Raw genomic sequence first — 22,074 nt, forward strand, 5'->3', positions numbered from 1 at the left:
CCCATTTGTTCCTAATAAAAGTGGCTGGGTCCCGAGCTCATTTTCATCTGGGGTGACGTAAAGGTCTGCGCATTCACAGACTGAGCCTTCCCTCCCTCCTGTGCGCTCCTTCCAACGTCTCCAGGGGCAACATCAGGCGGTCACCGAGGATGGGGGCTCCTCTGCTTCTCTTCCCCGCCTCCCCACCCCCGCCACCTCCCAGGCCTCTGCCGAGGGTCCGGGGCTATTGAAATGCAAAGACATGCTGCCCGCCTTCTTCCTGGGTCCTGCGTGCTCCGTGCGCCTACCTGGAGAACGCGTTCTGTATCTGACAGGCCTGCGCGTTATCGATGGATTTCTCTTCAGAACGTTCCCACGATCTGTAAATGTTGCCGTTGAACTAATGCTTATTATTTTTCTTCTGTTACTTTATACGGCCAGAGCCTCTTCGTTTGGCATTAAACTCGAGGCCAATTTCCTGAAGATACTGTTGGTTACTAACCAATAAAAGGTCTGGGTTTCTCTGTGCTGTGGCAACATCAAACCCTTGCTGCTTCTTCCTGGTGTTAAGGCTTCATACACTGGAACCTAACCTGTTTAGCTTTTCTCTTTTTCTTCCTCTTAAGGAGCAGGGATCTAACGGTTCCGTGTTGGCTATGGGAACTAAGGTTTTTGGAGAGTAGCGATTAATAGTAACAAAATGTTTTCACTGGACACGAAGTATGGGTCAGGCGCTTTCAAGTATCTCCTCAGAATTGGGGGGCCCACAAGGTAAATCTCGCAGCATCTGCATTTTGTAAATAAAGGTGATTGAAGGTCAGAGAGGTTAATTAGCTCACCTGTAGTCACAGAGCGTGTTGCGGGCGGGGGGTGGGGGGTGCGTGTAAAAAAAGGCCTCTGAATTCAGACAGCCTGACGGGGGATGAACCCTCCACCCGCACACCGAGCTTTCTTATGCCCTCAACCGTGGGACGCGTGGCGCGGGGTGCAGCGGTCAGTGTTTCAAAGCGAAGGCACGAGTTCATGATTCTTCGAGGCCCTCTTCAGATTTATCCCACCTCTGAATGTTTGCAAGCTTTTCACCCAGTGTCCACATGGCCCATCCGCGTCTCCTGGGAAGTGTGAGAGCCGTGGCCAGTTCCCAGGGGGCGGAGCCCAGACGCTGGGACCACAGCTGGAGAGCAGAGCCTGGACAGTCCCCACGGAGTGGACGAGAGGCTGTCGCCTGGAGTGCTGCTTCATAACCCAGTGTCAGCCTGACCCATCAATCCGAAAACATGACCCACCAGCGGGAGAGGGGGGCTTACAAGTGCCCAGGGGAGAGGTTGGTGCTGAGCACCAGGGCAGCTCAGGAAGCAGACACCCTGTGGGCTCCGGGATGAGGCCTCCAGGCTGGTGTGGACACTCAGACCCCCACCGAGAAGCGTGCGGGCAGTCCAACCTCCGCGCCCGTCAGAGGATAGCTGAATTCCACACGGAGATCTCCCCTGAGAGGCTGGAGCGGGTACACGTGACTCGACAGCTGGGTTTTGATTTGTGCTGAGAACGTGGGCTTTCTGGTTTCTGCATCTGAGCTTGATTAAGGTGAGTCAGTTCCCCCATGCCTCGTTTATTGTGGGCTGAAGACAAATGGAAATTTCTGGATCTGCAAACCAGGGCACCCCATCCTGTTCCTGAATAACCTGTAGGGAAGGACCCTTGCTTCCTCAGCCCCTGCTCTGGCCCCAGGGAGCAGGAGGTGGAGGTCCATCAGGATCAGAGATGCTCTGAGGCATCACCGGATTCGTCCCTGTAAAAAGGTGGGTCCCAGGGGTGGTGTGCCTGAGGGCTCCCTCCCGGCGAGGCCCCTGTGCTCTTGGCATTCACCTGCACACTCCTCTCCAGTCCTTCCCCCGGGCCCTGTGGACTGAGCTCACCAAGGTCCCCAGGGCTGCACTGTCTGTGCCCACACTGCTCGCTGCAATCGCCTGGTCAGCTCCGAGGAGGGTCCTGGGCAGTCCCGCTGCAATGAAGGACGTGGCACTTTCCCTTCTGGAGCTGCTGGCCTGGAGGTCGCTGGGGCGCAGGCTTCCTTTCCTGGGTCACTGGCCCGACTCCTAACAGAAACCATGACGGACTCCGCCCCCGAGACAGGGCTCAGGGAGGCGGACCGGAGCCAGGCCCTGGAGCTGTGGTGACCACGCCTGTCCCTGCTGTCCTGGGTCAGCAGTGAGCCTGGCTGATGGGGAACCCCACACGGCAGCCACACAGGGCCTGCCGTTCTCTTTCCTGCTCCCCACGGGGACAGGCATCATGGCAGATCAACTAATGAGTCTTGAGGTTAAACCACAATTTCAGGAATAATTGGGCATATCTTCATGGGTCTTACTCTGTTTTCAATGTGTCCTTTTATTTTATGCGATTTTGCCCTTTTGAGGTCAGAATACACATTCAGGGCTTCTCACCCTCAGCACGACGGACATTTGGGGCAGGACCATGCTTTGTTGTGGGGCTGTTTGTGCTGTAGACGTACCTGCCCCTACCGACTAGCAACCGCTGCTCAGCGTGACAACCCAAAATGTCCCCAGCGTCCCTGCACGTCCTCTGGAGGGCACCTGCCTCTGGTTGAGGCCACGGCTCTCAGAGGCTGACCCAGGCCTGTGGCTTAAGGAGTTGGCGCTGGTACCTGACCTCCTCCAGGCAGTGGTCCTGGGAAGAGGCCCTCCCTTTATCTGTACGCACCGCCCCTCTGTTTACTTGGGAACGGCCGTCACTGCTGGGCAGAGGGCCGCCGCTGCCGTCTGCCAGCTGGCTCCTGCCAGGCTGCTGGCGGCCGCGGGTGTTCAGGGCACTGCTCCTGGGGTTCAGTGTGGGGGTGAGGTACGGGGGGACCCTACATTCAACAGGAGCTCAGACTGGCGGGGAGACTGTCTTTTCCCGCAGTCTCCTTCCCAGTCTCCTAACCTCTGAGACCGTCAATCATGAATATGCAACAGGTCGCTGACCTCTGTGGACGTGCGCCAGAGACAGGCAGGCGACGTGGTGCAGACACGCGTCCCAGGCCCCGAAGACGTCCTCCTTCCTGGCCACCACCTGTCCGGTTGACAGAAGAAAAGGAAACATTGATGATAGTCTGACGGCACGCACTTAGCAGCAAGGCACATACACATTTCAACACGCCCTTACGTGTGGGCGTGTGGCAGGGCCGGCCTCGGCAACCCACAAAGCTATTTACTAGATGAGGAAATGCCACAGTGTTTGTGCCCAGTTCATAGGAATTCCTCACACGTATCAACGTGGTCACCACCAGGCGCCAATTCCGGACATGTAACAGGCAGGCAAAGAGCAATCTGAAGAGAGAGCATGTGCAGGCAGAAAGTGAGATTGTTTAATCTGCTACTCACTGCCTGAAGAGTCCTAATACCAGAACGAGCTACTTACATCTAATCAGCTGCCCGGGCCCGTGTGCTCAGGGTTGGAGCTGGGCCTGCACACCGAAAGGTCGCAGGTTCGATTCCCGGTCAAGGGCATGTGCCTGGGTTGCAGGTTCCATCCCCGGCCCCTGTCGGGGCGAGTGCAGGAAGCAACCAATCCATGTGCCTCTCACATCGATGTTTCTCTCTCTCTCTCTCTCTCTCTCTCTCTCTCTCTCTCTCCTTTTCTCCCTTTTATTCTCTCTAAAAACCAAGGGGAAAAATACCCTCCAGTGAGGATTAACCAAAGAAAAAATCTAATCAGCAACAAAACCAACACACCGCCTCTCTCTCCTTCCTTCCACCGTAGTCAGGGGCGCCAGTTGCTTTCAAATCGTCTCCTCACCGCCTGCCACCATCCAGAGCTGGTACTGGTAGCGGCCTGTTTGACATGCATTAGAAATCAGCCCTAAACATGGAAACGAACTTATGGTACATTTAGGTTACATGTTCATCTAACGAATAGCTTTTGTGGGTCCACTCTGTGTGAGGTGGTCTTTCAGTCGCTCTAACAAAGGAAGGTTTTGTATTTTTTTTTTTTTTTGCTTTGTTTGGTTTTTAGTTGGAGAGAGATGAGGAAACATAACTGGAATAAAGTAAGAAGGGAGAGAATACCGGAGCAAGAGAAAGGTGCCGAATCACGGAGCTGACAGTTAGCCGTGCAGGTGGAGTGAAAGGCAGATTCTTATCTGACCAGAGTTAAATTTGGCACTCCTGACTTTTTGGGTTCCTTCTTGCCTTTCTTTGTTTCAAAACCTAACAGTTTGCTATTTAAACTTTTAGCAATTTTTTTTTTTTTTTGCAAAGAAAGAACATTCAAATAGAAGGGCAGACTGTATCTGCTCCCCGCTTGTTGTGGGCTCGGCCCGAGCCCCAAATGGAGGGCCAGCTGCCCCCCCACAGCTCCCAGGTCCCGTGGGGGCCTGAGCACCCCTCTTGTGACAGAGCTTTGCTCCCGTGGAAAGCAGCGCTGCTGAGAGCTAGCCCATCTATAATTCAGCAGCCACCTGGGGCGGCTGGCACAGCTTGGAGGAGTAGGTCACGTGTGCCTCCGAGTCCCCACTAACTGGGGCGTCTGAGGACACGAGGGAGAGAATGTCTGACTCCCTGAATCAGTATCTCTCTGCACCAGTGTCACAGTTACAACCGACAAGGCTGGAGATTTGCAACTCACCAGGCACAGCCCAGGGGACATCTCCAGCGGAGGCGAGGACAAGAGCTGGCAAACACTCCGGGCCCCAAACTCTGCCAGCACGCCACTAGGAAAAGGCTGGGCAACCCATGCCAGAGCCAGCAGACAGGCTGCCTACACCTGCCCTGGCTGCCCCACCACTGCATGGGGAGAGGGGAGGGACACAATATTGTGCAGATGTGTCCAAACAGAATTGAGGGCACTTCTAAATAGTTTTAAACTCCGTGTGCAGAGTGGGTCATTCACTGGCCTGACCTAGAGGGAAGCTGGCAGAGACGGCTGATGGGACAGAGCGGAACCGGCCTGAGATGGACTCAGGGGGAGGGAGGTGCACCTTGCAGAGGGCCCTTTGCAAAGTCTGCTGTGACTGCACCCCTCAGAGAGAATGAGCAAAAAGAAAAAGCAAGTCCAAGTGGAGGGGAAGGGCCCCTGAAGGCCTGCCAGCCAGCTTCCCACCACATGTCGGCACCACAAGCTGCTGCGGGACCCGCTTGAGCAGCTCAGTGTCCCCTCGCCCCTCCCCAAACAGCGAGGCTGGCACGACTCCCCCGCCCCCAAAGGATGACACCCAGGACCTCAATCACTTTAACAGAAAGGCAGCTTTGCTAGGGCAGATGCCCAGGAGAGTGACAGGCTGAGAATTCTTTATTCCTTTTTTTTTTTTTTAATAATTATTTATTTTTCAACTACAGTTGACACGCAATATTAGATTAGTTTCAGGTTTCCAACACAGTGATTAGACATTTATGTAACTTATGGATTGATCACGCCAATAAGTCTAGTACCCACCTGATGCCAGACGTAATTATTACAATATTATTGATTATATTCCCTCTGCTTTACTTTACATCCCTGTGATTATTCTGTAACTTACCAATTTGTACTTCTAAATCCCTTCCCCTTTTACACCCATCCCCCCACCCCCCTCCCATCTGGCAACTATCAAAGTGTTCTCTGTATCTCTGCGTTTGTTTCTGCTTAGTTTGTTTGTTTATTTTGTTTTTAAGATTCCACATAAAAGTGAAATCACATGGCATTAGTCTTTCTCTGTCTGACTTACTTCCCTCAGCACAATATGCTCTAGGTCTATCCATTCGATGGCAAGATTTCATTTCTTTTTTATGGCTAAGTCGCATCCCATTGTAATATGTCCCACTTCTTCTTTATCCCTTCATCTATTGATGGGCACTTGGGTTGCTTCCATATATTGGCTATTGTAAATAACGCTGCAGTGAACACATAGATTTGTTAGTTTTGTTGGTTTCTTTAGATAAATACACAGAAGTAAAATTGCTGGGTCCTTCCTTTGTCTTTTGTTATAGCCCTTGTTTTAAAGTCTATTTTGAGTGGCATAATATTGCTACCCCAGTTTTGTTTTTCATTTCCATTTTCATAAAATACCTGTTTCCATCCCTTTACCTTCAGTCTGAAATGAGTCTCTTGTAGGCATTGTAAATAAGGGTATTGTTTTCTCATGCATTCAGTCACTCTAGGTTTTTTGATCAGAGTATTTCGTCCATTTACATTTACAGTAATTATTAATAGATATGTAGTTATTGTCATTTTATTGTTCCCATTTTCTATCTTTTTTCTACTACCTCTTAAAGAAATTCCTTTAACATTTCTTGTAATACAAGTTTGGAGGTAATGAACTATTTTAGCTTTTTCTGTCTGGGAAGCTCTTTATTTGTCCTTCAATTCTAAATGATAGCTTTGCTGGGTAGAGTAATCTTGATTGTAGGTCCTTGCTTTTCATCACTGAATATTTCATGCCAATCCTTTCTGGCCTGAAAAGTTTCTATTGAGAAATCACCTGACAGTCTTACGGGAGCTCCCTTGTAGGTAACTGTCTCTTTTACTGCTTTTAAGATTCTCTCTTTGTCTTTAAATGTTTGCATTTTAATTATTATGTATCTTGGTGTGGGCCTCATTGTTTGGGACTCTCTGCACTTCCTGGACTTGTATGTCTATTTCCTGCATTTGGTTAGAAAAGTTTTTCATCATTATTTCTTCAAACTAGAGGCCCGGTGCATGAAAATTCATGCACTCGGGCGGGGGTGGGGGGGTGTCCCTCAGCCTGGCCTGTACCCTCTCACAGTATGGGACCCCTCAGGGGATGCCCACCTGCTGGCTTAGGCCTGCTCCCTGGGGGATCGGGCCCAAGTTGGCAGTCAGACATCCCTCTCACAGTCCAGGAGCCCTCAGGGGATGTCCAACTGGAGTGGGCCTAAGCCGGCAATTGGATATCCATAGTGCTGTGTGGAGGCAGAAGAGGCTCCCACCACTGCCGCTGCACTCACCAACTGTGAGCCCAGCTTCTGGCTGAGCGGCGCTCCCTCTGTGGGAACGCACTGACCACCAGGGGGCAGCTCCTGCATTGAGCACCTGCCCCTGGTGGTCAGTGAGCATCATAGCAACTGTTTGTTCTGCAATTCGATCTATTTGCATATTAGCCTTTTATTATTTCTTCAAATAGGTTTTCAACTCCTTGCTCTCTCTCTTCTCCTGTGATGCAAATATTGGTTTGTTTGATATTGTCCCAGAGGTGCCTTAAGCTATCCTCATTTTTTAAAAATTCTTTTTTGTTGTTGTTGATCTGATTGAGTTTTTTTCTGCTATCTTATCTTCCAAATCACTAATTCTATTCTCAGTTTCATCTAATCTACTGTTGATTCCCTGTAATTTATTCTTCATTTCTGACTTTTTTTATGTTGTATATCTCCATTTTTATGTTTCCTATCTCTTTGTTGAAGTCTACACTAAGTTCATCTATTCTTCCCCTAAGTTCATTGAGAATACTTATAACCACTGTTTTGAATTCTGCACCTCGTACATTGTTCATCTCCATTTTGTTTAGTTCTTTTTCTGGTGTTTTGTTCTGTTCTTTCATTTAGGATGTTTCTTTGTCTCTTAGTTTTGGCACCTCTCTGGGTTTGTTTCTATGTATTATGTAGAGAGCACCTGGGAAAGGCCCCTGAGCTGATTGTCATCTGAATCCAGTGGTGCCCGGCAGAACCATGCCCTGGAAACATACCTTGCCAGAGGCAGGTGTGTTGTCAGCCTGACCTTCAGCTCAGGTGCCAGGGGGTGGGTTTCATTATCTAAATCCAGCCAAGCACCAGGAACAAACATGACTATCTGGGCCCACCCAGAAGTGACGATTACAAAGAAGCCACAAGAATGCACATAATCTCCTTTGTCTTGGGCTTTAATAAAACTTCCTGGTATTTTGCTGTATAAAATAAATGTGCTATATTGGCTCTGGGTCACTCTCTCTCCATCAGAGGGACAGCTGTCCCACCTGGCCCCAGCTTTTTCCTTCTATCTCTGTGTCTGTCTCTTTCTTTCATTTTCTCAATCCCCAGCCACCCCTACTCAGGAACCGGACCACTCTCTAGCTGTGCTGGATGTGGAAAAGAGAGAAATATTTATAGTATTAGGTAGAGCTGCTACATCTCCCAGTCTTGGTAGAGTGGTGGCCTTATGTAGTAGGTGTCCTGTGGGTCCTAATGGCACAGTCTCCCTGGTCACCTAAGCCAGGTGCCTTAGGTGTGTCCCTTGTATGCCCTCTTGTAGTTGTTTAGCCTTGATTGCTGTTGGCACGTCAATGGGAGGAATTGACCCTCAGGGTGATTAGTTTTGAGGACTGGCCATGATTACAGTGAAGGAGCTATTGTGCAGTGGCTGACCCTACAAAGGAACAGTTTTGTGGAGCTCTGGTGCCTTTTGGATTAACTCTTTAGGTGTGTGGTTTGTGGAAGTGGTTGGGTGGTGCTGTGGTGTCGTCTAAAGCTGGCCACCAGGTATGTTGGTTCTGGGGACTCACAAAGGAGCTCTGGTGCAGGCCAAGGTCAGTTGCTGCCTGTGTTCTGCAGATGGTTTCCACTTGTGCTGGGCTTGGAGGTGCCTGAGAGAGGCTAAGCTGCAAACTGAGGCCAGCTGCTGCTAGTGATGGGGTTGTTTAGCAAGAAGTGTGGGGCACACTGAGGCCAGATTATGCTTGTTTGGGGTTTGTGAAACTTCAGGAAAATTTAGAAATGTCCATAGCATCAGCCAAGACAGGCTATTTGTATGGAAATGCCACTGAAAATGGCTTGGTTGGGCCCACAAGCTGGGTAGGGCAGAGTCTCCAGGAATTACCAGGGTGGTGGAAACAGAGTTAGCTAGGTAGATGGAGACTCAAATATGGCACCCATCTGCTAGGGTGCATGCTAGGTGAGGGAGGGCTCAACAAAGGAACAATGGCTTCTGCCAGCATACCTGTCTGGGATAAATCTGCCCCTCCAGCCCACTCCCTGAAGTTAGACAGTTCAGTGTCCTCCTCCTCACCCTCCCCCCTCCCCCATTTATCCCTGGTGGCCTTTTGGACTGCTGCCCCAGTGCTGGAGCTCAAAGGGAGTTAGTCCATTAGAGAGTGATCCATGCGTGGGACCTTTATGAGGAATGCCTAGGCCCTAGCTGGTTTTGCTCAGTGGATAGAGCATTGGCCGGTGGACTGAAGGGTCCCAGGTTTGATTCTGGTTAAAGGTATATGCCTGGGTTTCAGGCTCGATCCCCAGTAGTAGGTGTGGAGGAGGCAGCTGATCGATGATTCTCTCTCATCACTGATGTTTCTATCTCTCTCTCCATCTCCTTTCCTCTCTGAAATCAATAAAAATATACTTTAAAAAAAAAGAGGAATGCCTGGGACTGTAGCAGCCTTCACCTCCAGCCAGGAGTTATAGGGACTTCTATTCTAGACACCAGAACCCTGGGCTGGGGTTCTTGGTGTGAGTTGGGACTCCTCGCTCCTCAGGGGGGATCTCTACATCCCAGACATGCCTCCCAATTTTTAATTGCCACACGTGGGTGTGGGACCAGCCCGTTCTGCATCTCTGTCCCTCCTACCAGTCTCCATATGGCTTCTTCTGTATATCCTTAGTTGTAGGACTTTCTGTTCAGCTAAACTTCATGCAAGTCTCAATGGTGGTTGTTCTGTAGTTTTGTTCTAGTTTTGAATTCAAATTTATTGGCCGGAAATAATAGTCTGAAGGCAAATGGAAGCTGCAGTGGTCCACATGTCCAGGTGGGGTGGCCTGGGACAGTGTGTGAGGTCACATTTCCTTCTACAGTTGTGTGGTCAAAACAAGCAGATCAGGAAAAACTGTCTCAGGTGCAGCCTCAGTGCCAACTCCAGAATGTGTGCCCACCACTGGAGTCCAGCTGATAACTGCCTGTGCAGTGCACAGCCCTTTAAACATGAGTTTACTGCACAGACAACACTGTGAAACAACAGAAGTCAAACAGCCAACCCTCCCACCTTATAAAACCTTAATGCAAGATTTCTGGAGAGATGACTTTTCAATGCCATGATTGTTCTTTACTTCAAGCCATAAACCTGCTACTGAATTGGCTGTATGCAAACTAAATTCTTCTTAAAATGCTTCAGATGCCGAAACCGGTTTGGCTCAGTGGATAGAGCATCGGCCTGCGGACTGGAAGGTCCCAGGTTCGATTCCGGTCAAGGGCATATACCTTGGGTGTGGGCACATCCCCAGTAGGGGGTGTGCAGGAGGCAGCTGGTCGATGTTTCTCTCTCATCGACATTTCTAGCTCTCTATCCCTCTCCCTTCCTCCCTGTAAAAATCAATAAAATATATTTAAAAAAATGCTTCAGACATCAGGCCCTATTTTAAGCCCTTTGTTGCATTTACTCATTTAGTCTTCAGAGGTCCTGGAGGGTAGGTATTATTGATCTTTCTGGTATCTTCATTTTGCAGGTGGAAAACTGTGACACAGAAAGGTTGAGGGACCTGCAAAAGGTTGCAGACTGGATTCAGACTGGTTGCTGAGGTTTCTGAGCCTGTGTTCCTAATCATAGGCTATACTGCCTCCTGATGGACTAACAAGGAGTTAGTTCCCTGGCAATATCTGTGCCTCCCAAATACACAGTTCATAAGGATGCACTGTCACACATGGTCACATTTAATGTGAGCCACATCCCACACTTACAGCCTGTAATGAAAATAAATACTTATTTCCTAATAAATCATCACACAGCAAAGACAGAGCTTTGGTAACCCCTTCTGACTTCCCCTTTGGTAGGTGCCCAAATCTTCTTTTCTAGAAAAACCCAAATGACTTTGGGCAGCAATATAGCCAACTGAAAATAATTACCTTCCTACAGAGGACCCATAGGGATGGATAGTGAGGTACACCTAAATATTCAGGTGTAAATATTTAATAGTAAAAGACTAAGTGCTTCCCTCCTGTGATTGGGGAAAAGATGAGGATGCCTGTTACCGCTACTGCCATTCAACATTGTATTATAGGTCCCAGGCAGGGCAATAAGGGAAGAAAAAGAAATTAAAGATGAAGAAGTTGGAAAGGAATAAGTAAAGCTATCTTCATGCAAAAAGACATACTTTTCTATGTAGAAAAACCTAAGGAATAACTACTAAAGCTTCTAGAAATACGCAAATTAAGCAAAGTCACAAGATACAAGATTTTGATAAAAATCAGTTGTATTTTTTATATTCTAGCAATGAACAACTGGAATTTAAAAGAAAAATGTCATTGCAATAGTATCAAGAACATGACATACTTACAGATACATTTTACAAAATAGTGCAATATCTGTACATGAGAACTGCACTACACGGCCGAGGGGAATCTGAAAGGAGTGCCCAGACAAAGAGGGAGATGCCGTGTTCATAGGGCAGGAAAGTCTGTATCGCTAAGATGTCACTTCTCATGTTGAGCTATGGATTCAACACAACGCCAATCAAAATCCCAGCAGACGCCCGGCCGGTGTGGCTCAGCAGTTGAGCGTGGACCCAAGAACTAAGAGGTCATCAGTTCAAGTCCCAGTTGTGTGTGTGTGTGTGGGGTGGGGGGAGGGGTGTTCCTCTTTCATTGATGTCTCTGTCTCTCTAACCCTTTCCCTTCCTCTCTCTCTCTAAAAATCAATAAAAACATTTAAAAAATATTTTTAAAAATCCCAGCAGACTTTTTTTTGGGTAGACATTAACAAGTTTATATTAATAAACTTAAAAGAAATACACAAGACCTAAAATCATCAAAACGATTTTGAGAAAATTAGAGGATTCACACTGGTATCAAGACTTACTATAAAGCCATCGTAAACACAACTATATTGTACTGGGATAAGGATAAAAATATAGATGAATGAAAAAATGTATAGAGTTCAGAAATAGAGCCACACAGTATTGCTCAACTGATTTCCAATCAAGGTACCAAGGTAACTAAACGGGCAAAAAACCCCCACAAAAAAACAAAAACAAAAACAAACCCCAAAAACAAACAAAAAAACCAAAAACAAACAAACAAAAAAACCCCACAGTCTTTTTAACAGTCACACCCAGGGCCCTTTGTCTCCCACACCTGCCCCCTCCCCCGGGGGCTCCACTGCCCCAGCACCCCTTCCCTCAGAAGGAGGCAGGGGGCAGCACCGCAGAGCGAGGGAGGGAATAGCCCTTGTCGGGGAGTGAGCCCCTGGATGCACAACTGGGACCCCTGGAGAAACACCCACCCCCAGGAACGATGAAGGACGTGAGGTGTGAAGGGGCGCAGTCGCGAGGACTTGCTGAGCACCCCATGTCCCCGCCTAGGGGAGACACTCTGGCTTTACAGCGAGTCTCAGGAAAGACCAGTAACAGTCCCACACACTGAGCACCGACGTCTGGCTCCAGTGAGTATGGTGTGCTGGGCGGGGGGTGGGGGTGGGGTGTCCTGCGGTCCTCCGAGTCCCCATCCCTGAGACCCTGGACAGCACACTGTGCCCTGGCACTGCCGGGCAGGTTCCCAGCACACGTGCTTTCAAACACATGCGCATGCGCACGCGAGGCTGCCTCTGCCCTGATTTATGTCCAGGCCCAGGACACCAGGCCTCCCGCATCAGACACTGGTGCGTGCAGTTCTCTCCGCCCGCCTCCGGTTCCTCTGGTTTCAAGAAGTGCCCCCGCCCAGCTTCCCACCCTTGTGTCCTTCTCTAGGCTCCCACCCGGTGGCACGTCCCTCCACGGAAGCGCCTGCCACTGCAGTGTGAGTGCTGCTCCGGCCCGGGCAGGACAGTGACCAGCCCAGCCCAGCACAGCGGTCAGGCCGATGACCACAGGAAAGAGCCCCTCACGCAGATGGAGTGCCAGTGGGCATGGGTGCAAGGAGGGAGCGGAGGAGAAACTGGATTCAGAGCACAGAGAGACAGCAAGAGGGAACTGGGCAGAGAGCTGTGGGGTCCGCCAGGCTTGCTTCTGCTTCCCTTCTCTCATGCGCACTGTCCTCCACGCTCAGGCCTGGGCCTGGCAGTGTGAACAGACCCCAGGACGAGTGGAGTCCGTTCCCAGCCAAGACCTGACTGTTTCTGTCACACACACAAGCGCTGCAGGAGTGGGGCCACATGTTTGATCTCACCTGTTCCTGAGTCTCTTCCCCTCCACGAGGCTTAACCGAAACTGTCAGAACATGAACTCGATAGGGTCTTGGCAAAGGGCTCCTCTAATCGACTCTATTACTTCCTAATTTCTCCTCCTTTCCCTCTTGCGTGCCAAGCGAAGAGTCTGCTTCTCATTACCAGCCTTTCAGAATAGAAAGCGATCCTGGGTGACTCGTGTCTCTGGTCATTTAGCGTGCATTTGAACTCCACGCTCCTTCAATCGCTCTTGATGACTTTTGACAACAGATATGTAAATAAACAGATGCTTGATAGCTTCTCCCTTTCTTAACAGCCTCCTCGTTTTAAAAGCCCCTCCCACACTTCTGGTTCTGGTGGATAGAGGAGCAGAGGGGGGAGTCGGAGGCCTTGAATAGATTTCACAGGCACCAGCACGCGCCCCTGGAACACGGTCAGCTGGCGCGATCCTGTTTCAATAACACGGTCCTTGCATTCAGCTGAAGACGATGCGACGGAACCTGACTGCCCTAGCGGCAGCTTAAAGCGGACATAAGGCAGAATGATGAACATTTAATACGTGAAAGAAATGAGGCCTCAAGATCTGTTTCCTGAATCTCTGCAGCAGCTCATCTGGTGCTCGGCCCACGAGATGCTGGAGGAGGCATTGCAGGGGCTGAGTGGAAGGCAGTGGGCACGGGGGTTCAGGCTGAATCGGCAAATAGGGGGTTGGGGTGGAAAGCAAGGAACACACTGCAGTTTGGACTTCCCCAGGGCTCTGTGTCCGCCGATGGTGTCCTATCTTCCCAGGGCACGAGCTGGAGCCCGGGGATATCCATGACTCCACCTTCAGCGTTCTCCCCATCACACTGTCCCAGTGTCACCAATAGCCCCTCACGCTCAGGGCACCATCACACAGCTCGGGCTGCATCCTAACTCTTCCTAGGGGGTTGGTACTGTGGCCTCCCAAAGGGTCACCCTCTCAGCACTGACTCCAGAATGATCTTTATGACACCAAGGTGGGCAGGCCATGCCCCATCACCTGCAGGAAAGGTGGAAGGTTCTCAGCCCTGTGCACAGGGTGCACCAGGCTCAGTGAGGACTCACGGGCCGCCCCAGTCACCCTCTTTCCAGCCTTTCTAGCCAGGACCGGGATGCCGACTGGCTTGCTGCTCAGGCCCTCACTCATATCCATGCCTTGCTTCACAGGCCCTGTCCTGCTCTGCCTGGGATGGGGTGGAGAGGAATGCTCGGCTGCTCATCATGCAGGCTCAGTTCAAAGACACTCTGCTCTATGTGCCACCCGCCTACAGAACGGGCGGCCCTCCCAATGCTGAGCCTCTCACTGCACCTCCCCCTGCACCTGAATCACTGTCACCCACCCCTCCCGCTGCAGCCTCCCAGCCAGATGCTCGTGCCCAGCGAATTGTGTCATTGGGAGCAACATCTTTCAAATGAGGAACTACTTAATAAAAATAAAAATGGTTACAGGGCATCTTTTTGTTTGTTTTATCTGAAGCTCCAACAAAGCATTTTCATTTCACTGTCACAGGGAGGCTAATAGTTTTGGCTAACCTTTGAGGAATTCTAAAACAGCCCATGATTAGAACGTGAGACAGCCTCTGTGTGAGCTCTGGGTGCTCAGGGAGAGGAGCTGAGACGCTTGTGAGAAGCAGTGATTTAACACTGGGATTAACAAATTACAACAGAACAGCCTATTCAAACAGCATGCGGCGCCAGCTCTGGGGAGCAGGGAAGGAAGGGGGCGGGCCCCCAAGAGCTGCTTCATGAAGTCTAGGTTGATAAGTGTCTGGCCCTGTACCACGCCACGAAGCTGGCAGGGGGGTGGGTGGGACTTAGCGCTGCCTCAGTGGAGAGGCTCAGCAGGGAGGTGTTGCCCTTCATAGAGATGTATGACTCCCTCCTTTGCACATTGCTGTTTCCCAATGTCAACCACCACCTGTATGTTTGGTCCTAAGTGCCAGCCGGATGGAGGTCCCTGCCGCCACCGGACAACTTCCCTTTTCTCAGTCTTGCAACAAGTTGTTGGCTCTGTGGCAAAGTACCAGACCCTAGGCTGCCCCTCATTACAAATGTCCTTGGTCCTAGCTAACCATGAGGGTCTGCCCACAGTCTTTGTGGAAGGGCAGACTGAATAAAAATTATAGGCTCATTCCAGTTGACCCCAGTACTACAGTATCTAGTACCATCAAGTCTGAGGACAAGTTGACCCCATCATCACGAGAGCTTCATTCAAGCCCACAGCTAATATCATACTCAACAGTGAAAGTCTGAAAGCTTTCCCTCAAAGATCAGCAACAAGACAAGGATTCCCACTCTTACCAGTCCTGTTCAGCATAGTACTGGAAGTCCTAGCCAGAACAATTAGGCAAGAAAAAAAAATAATAAAAGGCATCCAAATTGGCAAGAAGAAGAAAAATTGACTATTTCTACCAAAACACCATTAGAATATATGCATTCTGTGAAGTTGTAGGACATGAAATCAATATACAGAAATCAGTTGCATTTCTATCCACTAACAATAAAATAGGTGAAAAAGAAAAAAAAAACTATCCCATTTACAATTGTATCAAAAAAACAATAAAGTACTTAGGAATAAATTTAACCAAAGAGGTGAAATATCTGTTCACTAAAACATTGATGAAAAAATGAAGATACAAATGGAAAGATATCCCATGTTCATGGATCAGAATAATTAATATTGTTAAAATGTCTATAATAACCAAAGCAATCAATTGATTCAATGCAATTCTTATCAAAGTTCCAAAGGCATTTCCCCTAGAAATTGAAAAAAAAAAATCTTAAAATTAATATGGATCCACAAAAGACCCCAGATAGCCAAAGCAATCCTGAGAAAGAACTAAGCTGGATATATCACACTTCCTGATTTCAAACTATATTATAAAGTTATAGTAATAAAAACAGTATGGTACTATAACATACAGACTGATGGAATGGACTCAAGAGCCCCCAAATAAATTCTCATATATATGGTAGTTAATCTTTGAAAAGAAAGCCAAGAATACTCAATGGGAAAGGTAGTCTTTTAAATAAATGGTGTTGGGAAAACTAGATAACCACACAGAGAGGATGAAATTGGATGTTTATCTTACAGAAACCACAAAAACTAATTCAAAATGTATTAAAGACTTAAATATAAGATCTAGAACCATAAGACTCCTAAAAGAAAACATTTAAAAAAGCTCCTAGACATTGATCTTGGCAATGATATTTTTGGATACAACACCAGAAGCACAAGCAACAAAAGCAAAAGTAAACAAATGGGACTACATCAAACTAAAAAGCTTCTGCACAGAAAAAGAAACAATAAGATGAAAAGGCAGCCTGTGAAATAGGAGGAAATCTTTGCAGACCATTTACGTGGTAGAGCTTAATATCGAAACTATGTAAGGAGCTCATATAATTCAATGGTTTTAAAAATCCAATTTGAAAAATAGGCAGATGACCTGAATAGACATTTCCAAAGAAGAAATACAAATGGCCAACAGGAACATGAAAAGATGCTCAACATCACTAGTCATCAGGGAAATGCAAATTAAAACCACAATGAGATATCACCTCGCAAGTGTTAGAATGGATCTAATAAAAAAGACAAGAGAGGGAGCTGGCGAGGAGGTGGAGAAAGGGAGCTTTTGTGTACTGCTGGTGGGAAGGTAAATTGGTGCAGCCACTATGGAAAACAGTATGAAGGCTCCTCAAAAAAAAAAAAAAAAAAAAATGGATTGCTGTTTGACCCAGCGACACCACTTTGGAGTACTTATCTGAAGGAAATAGGAAATGAAATCATTATCTTGAAGAGATATCCTATGTTCATTGCACCATTATTCACACTAGCCAAGATATGGAAGCAACCAAAGTGTCCGTCTATAGATAAATGGATAAAAATAATGTGTGTTTATATACAATGGAATATTATTCAGTCACGAGAAAAAATAAAATCTTGCCATTTGTGACAACATGGTGGGGGGCGGTTTGAGGGCATTATGCTCAGTGAAGTATGTCAGACAGAGAAAGACAAATTCTGCGTGACCTCACTTATATGTGGAACCTGACAGCACTGAAGTCACAGAAACAGAGGAGAATGATGTCTGCCAGGGGTTGGGGTGGGGAAATGGGGAGATGTTGGTCAAAAGATACAAACTTCTAGCTATAAGATGAGTATGCTCTGGGATCTAATGTACAGCGTGGTGACTACAGCTCACAACACGCCCCCTCTGGGATTGCCACGTCACCACCAGGCAATGTCACCACTGCCTCACTGAATGTCGTTTAGTGGAATCACACTTATTAACTCTTTTGTGTCAGGCTTCTCTCACTACACCTAACGTCTGTAAAATTCACTCGTGTTGCTGCTTGCAGCGTAATTTATCCCTTTTTATTGCTGAGGACAATTCCATCGAGCGAATACACCACAATTGGTTTTTCCAATGTCATCATAATGAACTTTAGGGCTGTTTCCAGTTTTAGGAAACAAACTTTTAGGTTTGTTTCCGCTTTGATTGATAAAGCGGCTACAACCATTCTTGCACAAGCCTTTTTGTGAGCATGTTTTCATTTCTCTTGGGTAAATGCCTGGGAGGGAATTGCTGGTCACAGGGTGAGTATATATTTAACCGTATGAAAAACTGCCAAACTGTTTTCCAGAGTGGTTACCATTTGACACTACCAACAGCAAGTATGAAAGTCCACGTTGCCCGCATTGCCACAGGATTGAGTGCTATCAATCGTTTGCATGCAAACCACTTCAGTGTCACGCTATTTCATTGTGGTTTTAATTTCTATTTCCCTGATGACTAATAAGATTGAGCAAAGTTTCATGTGCTTGTTACCAGTCTTTCATCTTCTTCAGTGAAGTGTCTTTTCAAGTCTTTTTTTTTTTTTTTTTTTTTGCACTATAATTGACTTTTATTTCTTTCAAAGAACTACATTATTTAGAGACCATGATGGTCTTTTGACGTGTCTGCTTGGTTAGGTTGCCATCTCCAGTTATTCATTCCATACTGGTGCTGTGAAGGCGTTTTGTGGATGTGATTAAAACCCATAATCAGGTGACAGGCAGGAAACATATTGTGGATAGTCAGGGCTGTGCCTGATTCATCAGTTGCTAGGTCCTGAAGATGGAGCCAGGCTTCCCCTCGCTGGGCAGCAGCTTTGCCGCCCCGCTTCCCAGCCTGCTCTGCTGACAGTCTGCCCTGCGGATGTCAGACTTGCCTGGCCAGCCCGGGACTGCAACTATGGAAGTCGACTTCTTGCGGTATCTTTTATTAATGATCTTCCACTGGTTTGTCTTTTCTGATTGAACTGTACCAATACAGGGAGAAAATTTTGCTTTTTAGAAACAGTATTGCCACAGAACGTTGGTTGAAGTAGAGAATAAACAACCAAGAGAAGCTATCCGCCTAGTGAATGCCGAAGTACAGCACCTCATAAAACTCTTTTCAAGTGTCTCGTGGCATTTTTCTTGGATTGTGTCTCTACTAGAGTATTAGTGAGTCGTAAAAGTTCTTTACATATTCTAGATAAAAGTCTTTTGTCAGATCCATGTATTGTAGATAATTTCTCCAAGATTATGGTTGGCCTTTTTGTTTGCTTAAAGAACAAACATATTTTTAATTTTGGAAAAAAATCCAGTTAATCAATATTTAACTTAATGGTTTGTGCAGCTTTGAGTCCTAGACACTTAGTGGATTTTCACACAGCCAAAACATGCAGATCTTAACCAACCAGCACAGAGGGGATCCCAACGTAGAAGATACATAGGAGCAAAATAACCTAACAGTGTCACAAATGAGTGACACAACCTCACAGAAGAGTGTAGAGAAGGAAAAACAAGTGAAAGTTGGAAATGCGGAGGAATTAGAATACTATTTTGGTTAGATGCTGTAAAGCTAGATTCACAAACAAAACCACTGTGTTCTCTCCTGAAACGACTTAGTGTGTGCACTAGGGAAGACCAAATAAGGAAACACACTGTAGACAATGAAGGCCAGGTTTCTCACTTTCTCAGAGAAAGAAATTACAAATATGAAAGGGAGAAGGCCTGTGGTTTGGGATTGGAATCAGAACTCCCACTGTGAACTCATGGTTTCCAATATACATACATACAGATCTCTGTGAGAATGTGTGAGTTAGGAAACATACATGCATGTATATAATTCCCTAGCCTAGCTCAGAACAGGCGGAGAGGCAGTGACACCCAGTAGTGATTAGTACACCCACCAGGTATTGGTTCTTCAATACTTTTCTCCAGTAAAAGGAACCAGGGATTCTTGGAGAAATGGATGACTCCAGGTCTGGCAGGGGAAATACAAGATGCACCTGGAACATTCTGTGGTGCCTGAAAATAAGTAAGTGCTAAAAGAGAGAGAGGATGGGGACATATCACAGGGTCAGAGGGGCTAACCTTAAGGAGCTCTCACTGGCCACAGCTGGAACAATGAGAGCAAGAAAATAAATAACTATAGTACTGATTGTAGTTCAAACACAGGATAAATATCTGTGAATCCACAATGATATAAACTGAATAAATAAGCAACCAGAGAAGGAACATCTCTTGCTTCTAATTCATAAATGTAGCAGAAATAGGGAAATAGAAAAGTCCCCACTAGGCAAGCACCTCTGTAGCATTGTTACCAGGAAGATCCATAAATGGACACTAAAACTAGTGGGCAAAGTTTGAGGAGGACGAGAATGTTTGCACAATGAAATGTCAGTCTAATATCTGCTCTGGGTGACTGGGTTACCTTGACGAAACCACTAACTGTCTTGACCCTCAGGTTGCCTATCTGGAAATGGGCAGGTCTGACCAGATCTCCCTGAGTCCAGCTCTCACTCCAAAGAAATGACTGCATCTCCCCTGTGGCTCTCAGGGACACACTTCCTTTTCCTTTCTTTTCTCTTCACTTCCGCTTTCTTCTTTCCTTTCCATTCCTTACCCATAATACATTTCTCTAGAAATGCTTTCTATGATAGAAAGAGAAAATTAGAAGCGAGGGGGAAAAGAGGAAATACCACTCTTAAAATTAACTGGGTTGCATCTGGCCATGTGGTTCAGTGATTGAGCGTGGACCCATGCACCAAGAGGTCACGGGTTCAATTCTTGGTCAGGGTGCATGCCTGGGTTTCAGGCTCGATCCCCAACAGGGGTTGTGCAGGAGGCAGCCAATTGATGTTGATAGTTCTCTCCCATTGATGTTTTTATCTCTCTCTCCCTCTCCCTTCCTCTCTAAAATCAATAAAAACATATATTTTAAAAATCAGCAGGATAAAGAAGGGAGAGAGGAAAACATCACAAAACAGAAACATTTCCTACGACCAGAACCAACAAAGAGGGAAGTGCCGAGCTAAGGCCCGGGAGCACCATTCACAGGGGAGCAGGCATCGGCAGCCCCGGTCTTCCTGCCTGTCCCCTCTGGGTCTTTCTACCACCACCTGCCCCTTCCTCACCGCAGCCACTGCAGGGAGCTTCCTGTGAGGTACAGTTGGAAGCTCCTCTCTCTGGAGCTTCCCAAGTTTAACCTTATTTCTCACTGAGGAATGGGATTACGTTCCCATTAAAGGAATTTCAAGCACCAGTCAGCAGAGAGGGGGGCCACTTTCGGACAAGGTGGCCTTTGCTTAGGCAGCACCCGAGCTCTGAAGGAACAAAGGTCCCTCCATCAGGTTGCCCCAGCCTTCTGGTTGTCTTCCCAACCCAACTCGACCACAGGAGTCAGAAGGTGTATCAAGATCAACATGAACTATGAACTCAGGAAATTTGGTTTCTAATCCTGTTTCCTGTCTTTGATGATCTGTCTCTGGAACAAAGTTATTGATATTTCTGTGCCATAAGTTTCTTTTTTAAAAAAAATATATTTTTATTGATTTCAGAGATGAAGGCAGAGGGAGTGAGAGATAAAACATCAATGATGAGAGAGAATCATTGATCAGCTGCCTCCTGTACACCCCACACTGGGGATCGATCCCACAACACGGGTATGTGCCCTGACCAGGAATCAAACCATGACCTCCTGGTTCATAGGTCGATGCTCAACCACTGAGCCACACCAAATGGGCTGTGCCCTGAGATTTTTAGTAAAACATCTGCTGTTCAGGCCACTGTGTTACTTTTAAAGAATGTAACAAACACAACTCAGCTCCCCACCCCCACCCTCAAACTCCTGGAGAAGCACCAGCAAGCCAGCACGAGGTTTCCTCTCTGGATCCTTGGACAATGGCCTTTTCCCAGCTCCTCTCTGGAGCTCCCGGCTCCCAGGCGGCCAGAGCTCTTGAGGACTCGACTGCTGCAGATTCCAACAGCCCGCCCTCCAGCACCTGCCACGTGTGTGCCCTGCACCTGCCAAGGCAGGCAGCTTGCATCTCCACAGACAAGAACTCAGATAAGATTCCAAACCCAGCACGGTGACCTGAGCGTAGACGCTGTCAGTCTAAAATTATGACAGGAAGACGGCCTTTACAGAAATACTAAGATTGCATGGTGTTTTAAAGATCTAAACTTAGAGCTTCAAAGTCACATGTACACAAAAGAGCAGTCAGGTCACACACTGACCAACAATGAAAACTGTAGGTGAAATTAATTTTTCTAAACAGAAAGTTCTGGAAAGTTACATCTCTGATAACCTTATTTCCAGCCTCTACCAATTCTCCATCCAAATATAAAATTCTGAGTCAGGAAAATAACCGAAAGTTGTTGTTTCCAAGTTAGTTTGCTGCCGCTGGGTTTTGAGCGTGACCCATTTGCACACCACCTCCCTTCTCCTTGAGACTCGGCTCCAGTGTGGCCAAGGGCAACCTACACCTCACGTTTATAAACCCTGAGGGGAGCCGCTAGTGTGGAGAGACAGACGTGAATCCACAGCTGGTTACCTGCAATGATTCCCATCCTGTCTGTATTCCCACCCCTCCACCTGCCCAGCTTTCATCAAATGCACATTTGACACTAGTCATTTGTTAAACATATTGATTACTGAGGAGGGTCTGTATTTTCTCCACAGATTTTTCTCCATAAAACGACCCAAGTC

At 47.4% G+C, this 22,074-nt stretch overlaps 1 protein-coding gene across 1 annotated transcript in view; it reads right to left on the reverse strand.

Annotated features, from left to right (window-relative positions):
• Positions 1–2,937: 2,937 nt before the first annotated feature.
• ACOXL (acyl-CoA oxidase like) overlaps positions 2,938–22,074 on the reverse strand; it is a 190,815-nt gene continuing 171,678 nt past the window's right edge. The window contains 1 exon segment of the mRNA XM_054727940.1: positions 2,938–3,051. Within this exon segment, the coding sequence (XP_054583915.1) occupies positions 2,938–3,051 (114 nt within the window).

The sequence above is a fragment of the Eptesicus fuscus genome, chromosome 16 (genome assembly GCF_027574615.1).
Source record: "Eptesicus fuscus isolate TK198812 chromosome 16, DD_ASM_mEF_20220401, whole genome shotgun sequence".
NCBI classification, from domain to species: domain Eukaryota; kingdom Metazoa; phylum Chordata; class Mammalia; order Chiroptera; family Vespertilionidae; genus Eptesicus; species Eptesicus fuscus.